Source organism: Schistocerca piceifrons, chromosome 1 (assembly GCF_021461385.2).
Source record: "Schistocerca piceifrons isolate TAMUIC-IGC-003096 chromosome 1, iqSchPice1.1, whole genome shotgun sequence".
Lineage (NCBI taxonomy): Eukaryota > Metazoa > Arthropoda > Insecta > Orthoptera > Acrididae > Schistocerca > Schistocerca piceifrons.
This window is the reverse complement of record NC_060138.1, coordinates 267,729,234-267,741,241: the sequence shown is the minus strand read 5'-3', so window position 1 is coordinate 267,741,241 and position 12,008 is coordinate 267,729,234. Positions and strand designations below refer to the sequence as shown.

Below are 12,008 nucleotides of genomic sequence, written 5' to 3'. Positions count from 1 at the left end.
GACTTAATTACCTACCAGCAGTTATTTTAAAAAAATCTTGCTCTTTTCAACAGAATTCCTTCCTATTAGACTGACAAGTGTTAACTGTGCTACTAAATGAACTGATAATGATTTTAAAAAGGATCATGGTCCAAAACTTTATTTCTAGATTTGAAAAGTTTTTAATTGTCCCACTAAATGACCAAAAGCTCCTTGAAGCTCGCCATCCAAGAAAAATGAAGTTGTCATAGCAAGAGAGGTAGTCTTAGATTAGCTAGAGAAAAACAGAATTGACTAGATACCATCCTGATGTGCTGCTAGGAAGAGGAGAAATAAGTTAGATGAGCTGCTGGAAAAAGCACATCAGTTAGAGATCTCGACCTGCTTGAAACTGTGGTACCTGTCTGTTCTCCACTGTCCAAGCCCAAAAAGACAAAACAAGAGAGAATTATATAGCCAAGTTGCTCATAAGATGGTGGTCCTAATCATATTCTACTGGCAGAATAAGATAAAGAAAGTGAAACGTTTTGAAAAGCATAGCAGTGGTCATTGATCACTTTTGGGAAAGTAAACCATTAAGACTGTGTCATTAATTATTTGGACACTGTTATTTTTAATGAGGAAAAGCATCCAGGAAAATCATAAAGATTGGTAAGTCTGGTTCTATTGCTAAATGGTGGAGGTGACCTGAAAGACTGTATTCAAGGATTTTTTGACAGTAAACCAACACAAAATAGATTAAATGAAATCTATTTTCTGTTCCTGAACAGGACAGTTTTCGTAATCAAGTTTGTTAGCTTTTAAATTGGGTTGTGCTTTTGTAATTATTGAAATAATGAAAATAAACTAATTAGCATTTTCCTTGTTCGTTTTTGTCTTTGTACTATTTGACTGGATTTTTGATATAAATGACTCACTGAACTTTACTACCCATCGATTAAATATGTGTAATCCCTTTTAGTTGGTTTTTCATGGGGTCAGTGCATTTTTTGGTTTACTGTGAACAGATCTGAACGTGTGGGACAAAGTTACCCCAAATAAATGTAACAAGGCACCCTTTTTTAAAGAAGAACATTGCACACATAAGCCAACGGCCTTGCCGCATTTGTAACACCGGTTCCTGTCAGATCACCGAAGTTAGGTGCTCTCGGGCTGGGCTGACACTTGTATGGATTACCATCCGGTCTGCTGAGCGCTGTTGGCAAGTGGGGTGCACTCAGCCCTTGTGAGGCAAACCGAGGAGCTATTTGATTGAGAAGTAGTGGCTCCGGTCGCGGAAACTGACAAAACGGCCAGGAGAACGGTGTGCTAATCACATGCCCCTCCACATCTGCATCCAGTGACGCCTGTGGTCTGAGGATGACACGGCGGCCGGTCGGACTGTTGGGCCTTCATGGCCTGTTCGGTCGGCGTTTATTTATTGCTCACATAAACAGTTTCTAAAATACAATAAAAACACACTGATTTAGTCACACAAGAGCTGCAGTTGTTAAGTATTATACTATGATTTGCCAGCACCCTATTAAGTAATCAGAGCTTAACATGTCAAGGAAGATGGGAAAGTGGGCCAAAGTTACCCTGTCTGACAGTATCAGAAACTCGGTAACTCTGGCAATCAGAAGCGATATCATATGGCTTGTTCCGCCTCTCACTGAGCAATTACTACTTTCAAATAAAATAATTTGATAGGAATCATTAGAACATCGATTTCCAGAGTCAAAACTCATGTCTGTTAAGTACGCTACTATCAACGGCAAAGATTTATTCTTCTTTAGAGTAAAGCAATTAACATTACTCGGAGTAACTGTTTTCAGTGCCGTGCTGGCAGCATCGTTCTATTCAGAAGGGCTCGCACGCAGGTAAAATTTTCGTCGAGCAGTGATGAATCTGAAGCAGCAGAGGTGTTTCCACGAGAGACATGTAAGAAACTGCGCGCTCAGGTGCGCGCCCTCAGCACCGAGAACTGCCAACTGCGTCGCAGCGTCGAGCAGCTGCGTCAGCACGCCAGCGCGCCGGCCACCGTCGCTCCCACCAGGTGACGTCATCTACTGTAGCTCTACGCTTTTAACGTATTAATCTCTCTGGTTCAAGCGGTGTCCGGTGGAGGGCACCTAGTGTAACACTATTGTTTTGGCACCCTGCGTCTGTCCCGTTCGCGGATAGACTGTCTGTACATCACCATGTGATGCTGAGGATATGCTCTCAACATTTTACGAAGTATTTGCGTGAAGCGCTTCTCACAGATGACTTCTGAACATGGCACTCTGTCTCAAAATGAAAAACCTGTGACGAATTGCAAATCAGTACTCTCTTTATCCAATTTGGCGTAGTCCCCTCGACGTTCGACAGTTTTCAAAAATCGCTGTCTCTTAACGTGTGTATTATGTTAACTGCTTTGTAATGTTACTACTGTCAACAACACCTCAAGATCTGACCTAGAGTGAACTAAGGTACACGCTCGACAGTCTTAAGAAAGCGATGTCTCTTACTGTTATGTTAACTGATTTGTTATGTTACTTCTGTCAACACCACCTGAAGATCTGACAACAGTGAACTAAGGTACATCTTCTGTCAGTTTAATTATTTGGATATTCTGTGCTGCAAATTTCTTCATTAGCGGGGTGGCCCTAAAATCTTCACTGTTTACAGTATTTTAACTAATAAATTTAATAACATTTTTACTTCTAAATAATTTCCCATTGAAATTACGAACTCTACCGAGGTCATACAGCAATACCTACTCAGTCTTTTCATGAAAGCCGGGGTTTTGTAATGGATTGTCACCCAGATTGTTGACATTGCAGATATGTAAGGTTGTTTATTACACTGGAGTGAGGTTATGAGAGACTGGATTACTGGCCACAATAAAACAGATAACAGAACATATAAACTAAAACATACAAACAAAAAATTTATTCCTTCACTACAGGGTTGTTCAACACACCTCCTGTTTTCACATGGAACTCTTTCTCTAAAGGATCCACTGGTAATTCTGACGGTCATTATCCTGACAGAACGAACAGCAACGCGTAATGAATTGGAGCACATCTTCAGCATCTCCTAGGACTGCCTCACAGCTTTAGTGGCTATGACATTGCTAGCAGTCAGGTCCATTCGGTGACATCTGGAGTCGCATAAGCATATTTCTTAATTCCTTAAAAAAGGGGCTATATATGTACTGTTTGACAACTGAAATGGGCATAAACACTATCACTGCAACGAATCATGCATTGCCGAAACTGCACATTTTGTACACTCATGTTCAGAAAAATACAGAACACCTTGAATGACTAGAAATAGAACGTTCATATTCACAGAACATATACGTTAATATGTTCTGCAGAAATGATTAGCATTTCAGTCACCTCGGTTCAGCATGTGACCTGTTGTCTAGTAGTAACAGGGTCCGCCACCGGCCCTGATAACATGTTCCAAGCGTGATGCCGTCGACGCACGTAAGGCGCGGATGGCGTCCTGTGTTACAGCCATCCATGCTGTACTCACCTGGTTCCAAAGTTCACCTGTCGTTTCATCACATTCCACACATTTTCGATTGGTGCAAGTTTAGTGATCTAGCGGGCCAGGGCAAAAGGCTGGCACATTGTGACACCAAGGAGGCAAGTGTTCGCGCAGGAACATGTGGCCGTGCATTGTCTTGCTGAAAAATGGCGTCTGGGGAATTATGTAGAAAAGGTAAGGCTACAGGTCGCAGGATTTCATTCACGTAGGTCAAACCGATCAGAGTGCCATGGACATGCACCAAGTGCGATTTGTGGTTGTACCCAGTAGCACACCACACCAAAAGGTCTTGAGTTAGCACTGTGCATCTTGTGGAAATGCAGTCACTGTGATGTCATACTAATGTACATGTTCTGTGAATATGAATGTCCTATCTCAAGTCGTTCAAGGTGGTCTGTTGTTTCTAAACATAGGTGTGTAACTGATGTGAAGCCATCATACATCTGTTATTGAAGCAAAATTGAGGATATTCAGCCCAGTCGTTAATCGTGTGAGTATGTGTTTTGGGACATTATTATACCGTTTTCAAGTGATAAAATTTTTTTTATACCATTAGGCTTCGTCACAACTTAAAGAACATGCTGCACACATGCATTGTCAACTCAAACCATAATATATAAATCACAAGCCGGTGCATCCATCGTTCCTGTACATCTGAGTGTAAAAACAATGCATTCATCTTCTCATCGCAACAGCACACAGTCTGAGAAATACACTGACAGAGAACAAACGCAATACCAAGAAGGTGTTGTGTGACAGAAACGAAACTGGTAGGCGTGTTTTTTAAATCTTAAACATGAACTGTAATCAAATTTCGCGTCAGTCGCATAAGAGTGGCGCTATTAGTGCCACTATGTGGATGAAAATCAGGTTTGTTTTAAATAGACTCTGTAACGGTTGTGAGTGTTAGTTACCTTTGAGACTGGGTGTGGGAAGTTGATGTTAGTGAAGAAAGCCTGTAAGGCGATGAAGGTGCCATTATCATCACCTCACAGAGTTCGAACGAGGTCGTGTAATAGGGCTACGAGAAGGTGCATGTTTCTTCTGCGATACTGCAGAAAGATTTGGAAGGAATGAAGCCAATGTACATGATTGCTGATAGTATCTGCAGCACCAGTTCGAGCAGTAGTTGACACTACAGTGACACAACGAACTGTTATAAATCGGTTACTTCAAAGACGGTTCCGATCTAGACGTCCTGTAGCGTGGCTTCCACCGAACCCAAGCCAACGCCATTTGCGACTTTAATGGCGTCAAGTTAGAGCTCACTGGAGGTCTGTTATATTTTCTGATGGAAGCTGGTTGTGTCTTGGTTCAAGTGATGGCCTTGTGCTGGTTGGGAGGTGGCCAGTTGAGGGCTTTCAACCAACATGTCTGCATGTTAGACACACTGGACCTACTGCTGGAGTTGTGGTCTGAGGTGCCATTTCGTATGACAGCAGGAGCACTCTAGTGGCTATCCCACGCACCCTGACTGCAAATTTGTTTGTCAAGTCTGGTGATTCTACCTGTTGCGCTGTCATTAGCGAACAGCATTCCAATGGGCGTCTTCAATGTGGATAACGCACGCCGACATACCACTATTGTAACCCAATCTGCTCTACAGAACGTCGACATATTGTCATCCTGCTCAGTCACCAGATTTGTCTCTAACGGAGCACATATGATACATCATTAGAGGACAACTCCAGTTCGCTGTATTGACCGACCAAGTGCAACAGGCATGGAACTGTAGCCCACAAATTGACATCCGGCACCTATACGACACAATGCATGCACGTTTGCATGCTTTCATTCAGCATGCTGGCGGCTATTAATAGACCAGCATTTCACATTGGCAATGACTTATCTGTCGCTTACATTAACATGTAAACTTAAAATGTTAATCACTTCAATATGTTACCTAGACAAACACATCCCCAAAATGACATTACTCTACATTAATTACTTTTTTCAGCCGGTGTACAAGTAAAAATCTTACAGGAAGTATAGGCATATACGAGTATATTTTCGAGTAAGGTTACTGTACACCCACACCCAGATTTTCGGGAAGAGTGGTATGACACTGGAGATCTAAGATATAATAAATCAGCCATAAAACGTATGTGAAAGACGTCAAAACGTCTGTCAGAGGAAGTCGTATTCAAGCTGGGTACATGGGATACTTCTACCTTCCAGATGCTGCGAAGTGTTCCAAAACTGAGGCACGGTCGACAGCGTGAAATATATGTAGTTTTATTTTAAGACGAACATAATGCAGATCAGACCATTATGATGGTGTTGGGGGTGGGCGCAGCGGCCAGCAGTGAGCACGAACAGCTGTGTTTGTGGCAGGGGCAGCAAGAGGGCGGAGCCGCCGCGGCTGGCGTCGGAGGTGGCGGCCGCGCAGCTCAGCGAGCTGAGTCGCCGGCTGCGCGACATGTGCGCAGAGCTCGAGGCCACCAGAAACCGCCAGCGCGCCGCCGAGGACAAGGTGAGGCACGGGCGAGCCGCAGCGCCTCACCGTGTGGCCTGGTGGACACGAGCCAATGACAAGGAACACTAAAACTGGCACCAAAACACTCAGTACTACATCATCTGTAACAACCAAATCACAGACAACACAGTCTCTGCTACCAGTTCCACCACAATATTCGTCATCCTTCCTGTAGCCACCTAATAACAAACCATTGTCTTCAGTGTATAAAATTATGATAACTTCCACTCTCTTTTATCTATCGTCGTCCAAAAGAATATAAATTCTCTATGTCTTCCTTAGTTGGCAATACTTACAGTGATTCCTTCCGGACTGATCCCGTTTGGTTGCCTTCATACTTGTAGAATGTCCAGATAGAAATTTCCTAAACCAGTATCACACTCTTCTCAGAAACACTCAAAAAACTGATTTTAGAGGTTTCAAAACCACAACAGTGTTAAGCTCAAGACGTTCTAGCTGTTTAAAATGGCTGCCCTTGGCTGATTGTGTAACATTCTAGTCTTGTGTAAAGTCGTTGTTTCGATTTTTGCCAGATCATTTTTTTACTTTTATTTGAGTTCAATTTTCATTATGAAATTCAAATATTAATCAGCGAACATTAAAACATAATTTTTCTAGCACAACATATTTAATTTTTGATTACTAATTGCATGAAAATGCAAATATTCATAATAAACTGAAATGTTGTACGAATATTTGAAACACCAATAGAAAATTAAGTATTTGTTTTATTTTTAGAGATTATAAATAAATACAAACATAATACTGAAAACTACAGTGTACATAGTTTTTCGGTTTTAACAATAAATTAATTTGTATTTCGCATCAAATTTTAATTTATTACATAATCTCATTTTGATGCAATTAAAAATTAAAAATGAATAAGACATTATTTTTATTTAAAAATTAATAATATTTATTTGTCTGATAATATTTCAATGCAGTGATAATGACATAAATCAAATTGCAGCGACTGTCTTCTCTTATGGTTGCGGTTCGAGGTTCCAATCTTGCTTTGGTACTCCGCTCTTCGGACGGCACGCCATTAGTATTTAAAGTAACGAAGGAAGGTACCGATAAAGAGGTACGAACTCTGCCTACCTGCGAACAGGTGTCGTCGCTGACAGCGGAGGTGGAGCGCCTGCGGTGCGCGCCGCCCCCTCCGACGCCGGCGGCGGCAGCGGAGGGCGAGGGCGCGGCCAGCCCGGAGGAGCAGGTGCGCCAGCTGGCGGAGCGGCTGTCCGCCACCAACGCCAAGCTGTGCGACAGCCGCAGCCAGTGCGCGCAGCTGCGCAGGGACCTGCAGCTGGCACAGCGCGCGCTCGCCAACGAGGTCCGTACCTTGCTCCCTGCTCACTCGTTCACTACCCCCAAACCTTTCCGTACAGCTTCGAAAAGATATACTTAAACACATAGCCGGGGTCTTTCCCGTTACAGTACTGGGTTGGGTCTAGTTGAACATAACTAAGATCGCACTTCATGTTAATGGCCTGTAGCTTTTTGTCTTGTTATGGGTAACTTTATAAATAAATTTAAGGAAGAGGTTCATACCCAATCCTGGCACAACTACTGGGCCCCTAAGACAGCGTCGAGGAGGTCATCTACTATTTACTTTACATCTGACTCGTTTCATCTGATTGGTTTCTCGTATCTTGCCCAGCCTTTGATCACTAGTCTGGGCATCCTTCTGAACCTCATAACTTACAGTTCAAATTAACATTTGATTGCTACGTAAGTTATAGCTGCTATTTGTAATTATTTCCTGAAGAAAAATTTTCCAACATAATCTTATAACTTGTGGTTGCATGGATAAACACTAAATATGATCCAGTGTTAGGGACACATGCCTAGTTTGTGACCAAGAGAAATGACGCAGCGGTGACAAAGTGGATTCGCATTTGGGAGGACAGCAGTTCAAATACATGTTCGGCCACTTAAATTTACGTTGTTTAAGTTAAATACCGGGATGATTGCTTTCAAAATGAAATAGCTGATTCTCTCTTATGACATCAACATAGAAGCTTCGTTAAACCCCTAAACTTCTCTTCTCGCTACGTTAGTATTACGCAAATCTATATCTGGTACTGATTACCATTACTTACATGTGCAGCGTATGGAAAGGTCATAGTGCTACATTGTGTAGAGGCACTCTGCATTACTGGCGTAGCTGGTGAGGTTTCTTCTGGATACTGTGAATCTGTTGGAGTGCATGCAGCTTGATTCACATAAATACTTATGGTACCACTAACTAATGCCCCTTCCATATTCTACCCCAGAATGGTGAATAGGAAGAATAATTGTTGTTAAGGGTCTCATTAGCTCCAATTTCTAAAATTTTCTCTTCGTCGTCATTTCCCGAAATGTATGCGGAAGGTAGCAATATCTTGTCCGATTCTTCCCGGAAAGCGTTCACTAGAAATTTCGATTGTAAACCATTCCATGATGCGCAACACCTCTCTTACGTCGTCTGTCACTGGAATTTGTTGAGCATTTCTGTAATGCCATAGCGTCGATCAAACAATCCCATGACAACACGCGCCGCCCTTCGTTGAATCTTCTCTATCACTTCTAACAGTCCTACCTGGTAAGCGTTCAAAATGGCTCACATGGGTCCAAGCACTCTGGGACTTAATATCTGAGCTCATCAATCTACTAGACTTCGAACTACTTAAACCTAACTAACCTAAGGACATCACACACATCCATACCCAAGGCAGGATTCGAACCTGCGACCGTAGCAGCAGCGCGGTTCCGGACTGAAGCGCCTACAACCGCTCGGCCACAACTGCCGGCAACTGGTAAGCGTTCCAGAAGGGATAGCGATATGCACATATGCAGATGACGATAGCTTAGCGTACACATGGTAAAAACGGCAGTGTGTTGGTGGAGTTGTCATTTATGCTCAGGTGATTCATGTGGAAAGGTTTTTGACGTGATGATGGCTGCACAACGAGAATTAACAGCCTATCAACGAGGAATGGTGGTCGGAGCTAGACGCATGGGGTTGTGGCTGTGCCCTCTTGTAATGCTTTGCGATTCCTGGCTGGATGACCAGAGGTTGATGTGATAGATGGATGGCCGGTTCCGTCTCACTACAACAGAAAATGCACACCTGGTTAAAATAAATTTTACTACAGGAACCAATTGAGTACTTAACTTCAATGATCTCCAGTCTGAAGTTCTGTGATTAACTGCAAACAAATAACATGCACTGATTCTTGAATCTTGTCCGCATCCATATCACAACTATATGCAAGACTAACGTTCGCCCACAGCTAGCTAAACTGCAAGGCAACGACTGTCACTGTGAAAGACTAGAGCACAGTGCGACCTATTGAAGTCCAATGCGAACTGAGTCCTGATGTGACGTACTGAAACTGGGAGAATGTGAGGCAGCTCGGTCGGCGGCGGCGGCCTATATGCACGCTGCTCAGGGGGTGTTTCGGAAGTCCTTAGGGAATTCAATATTCCGATATCCACAGCGTCAAGAGTGTGCCGAGAATACCAGATTTCAGGCATTACCCCTCACCACCGACAACGTAGTGGCCAACAGCCTTCACTCAACGACCGAGAGCAGCGACTTTCGCGTAAAGCTGTCAGTGCTAAGAGACAAGCAGCACTGCGTGAAATAACCGTAGAAGTCATTGTAGGACGTACGAGAAACGTCTCCATTAGGACAGTGCGGAGAAATCCGCCGTTAAGGGGCTATGGCAGCAGACCACCGGCGCGACATCGCCTGCAACGCCTCTCCTGGGCCCAACACCATAACGATTGGATCCTAGATGACAGGAAAACCGTGCCCTGGTCAGATGAGCCCCTATTTCAGTTGGTAAGACCTGATGACAGGGTTCGAATGTAGCGCAGACCACACTAAGCTCTTGACCCAAGTTGTCAACAAGGCACCGTGCAAGCTATTGGTGGCTCCATAATGGTGTGGGCTGTGTTTAAATGTAATAGTCTGCGTCCTCTGGAGGTTCGGCTACTCGGAGACCATTTGCAGCCGTTCATGGACTTCGTATTCCCAAATAACGATAGAATTTTTATGGATGACAATGCACCATGTCACTAGGCCACAATTGCTCGCGATTGTATTGAACAGAATGCTGGACAGTTCGAGCGAAAGGTTGGGCGACCCAGATAGCACAACATGAATTCCACAGAAGATTTATGGACATTATCAACAGGCCAGTTCGTATGCAAAATCCTACACCGCCAACACTTTAGCAATTAGGGATTGCTGTAGAGGCAGCAGAGCTTAGTATTTTTGCAGGGGCTTCGAACGACTTGAGGCCATACCACATCGAGTTGCTGCACTACGCTGGGAAAAAGGTGGCCCGAACAATATCAGGAGGTATCCCATGACTTTTGCCACTTCAGTATATCTGGTCATTCCAGCTAAGGACGCTCTGGGTAGTTACGTCTAACCACGGGAGATACTATTTCCACCAATTTGTCATCAATAGTGTATTGTACAGTAGTGGATTTTTTCCCCTGTGTACGTACACTATGTTACATTTATTGACGTTCAGAGTCAATTGACAGAGCCTGAACCATTCACGAACGCTCTGCGAGTCATTATGCTAATCGATACCGTCTTCTGGCGTTGCTACTTTCTTATGGATAAATCGCATCATCTGCAATCTTAAAGATGTTCCGACACTTCCTTTTAGATCACGCCTTAGGTGATGCTGCCGGAAGTGATGCACGCTCACAAATCACCACACTATTTCCCTCACAACTCACACACAATAATTCTATTCCATACAATTCATCAATACGCTCTCTAGCTCTCACCACTCATGATGCAAACTTATCGAGGTCTGTTTTCATATTCTGTTAACATGCTTCTGTGCGTATTGTAGGCTACACTGTCAATAGCGTCTCGTATTGAAGGGTCTCTTATAGCTGTGAAAAGACGTTATATGTTTGGGATATTTTGCCTGTACGTATTTAGCACTCGCATAGTAGGTGGTTCAGCGTTCTCCTTTCTCCACATTGGCAAATGCCTATCTGACTGAGCTACATTATTCTTCAAGAGGATAAATGAGCGGAGTAACGGCCATTTCAGCTAAGGAAGTGCACCAAATGTCGACTGAAATTGATGTGATGCATACTTGACTTTCTCTGGAGAATCTGGAAGACGAAATACAGGGTGTCCCAAAAACCTTTCCCTGATAACAAACATACATAATGCAGAAAATATAACACGTAGATACATATCTTTTATCTTGAAGTGCAAGTAACGTATTCAAGTTTTTGCTAACACAAACGCACACAACTAATAAATTTCGGCGTGTGCTCATCTCGTTCTCCGAAGAATATCTAGACGATATTCCAATTCTACCCACGTGCTGATCAAAATTTATTGAGGATTTGATGTTATGACGTCGGTAACTCTGCTCCGTAAGGCTGCGATGTCGTTCGCTGGTACTTAGTAAACTTGGTCCTTGACGTAACACTAAAGGAAAAATCTAGTGGTTTTATGTCCGATGATGGGACAACCACGCCCGAATTATCTTGCCGGAAACGTTTTATCCAGATAGGCACGAACATCTAACCACCAACGAGGTGACGCACAATCTTGTTGAAAAACTAAGTCTGGTATATCCTGAATCTGTGGGAAGACTAGTAACTGCAACATCTCAAGACAGGCACTGGCTGTGATAGTCGCTTCACTGAAGAAAAAAGGTCCTCTGATTTTACTGTGCATAAGACCGCACTCCACGATCAGCTTGTGCCTTTCTCTGACGCTCCCAAAGACAGCATAGGAATTATCGAACCCCCGTACCCTAGCTTTGTCTCGGTTGACAACATCATTCAAATGAAATGTGGTCTCATCAGAGAAAATAACACGACTCAAATAGTCATCGTTTTCCTCAGTCCCAGCAGGTACGGCAACAGTGAAACCATAACGAGCACTGTAATCCGTTGGTTGGAGGGACCGCACGATCTGGATTTTGTACGTATAATAAAGAAGTTGTCTATGTAGGATGCGGTACACTGATGTCTTCGGAATTTGCAACTCACGTGAAGC

The 12,008-nt window shown here is 43.4% G+C and overlaps 1 protein-coding gene across 1 annotated transcript in view; it reads left to right on the top strand.

The window, feature by feature from the left end:
• Nucleotides 1-12,008, top strand: part of LOC124710291 (coiled-coil domain-containing protein 13-like) — a 149,104-nt gene that overhangs the window by 11,465 nt on the left and 125,631 nt on the right. Inside the window, exons 2-4 of the mRNA XM_047240916.1 lie at nt 1,794-2,014; nt 5,833-5,971; nt 7,086-7,307. Of these exons, the coding sequence (XP_047096872.1) occupies nt 1,794-2,014; nt 5,833-5,971; nt 7,086-7,307 (582 nt within the window). The remainder of the gene's footprint in view (nt 1-1,793; nt 2,015-5,832; nt 5,972-7,085; nt 7,308-12,008) is intronic.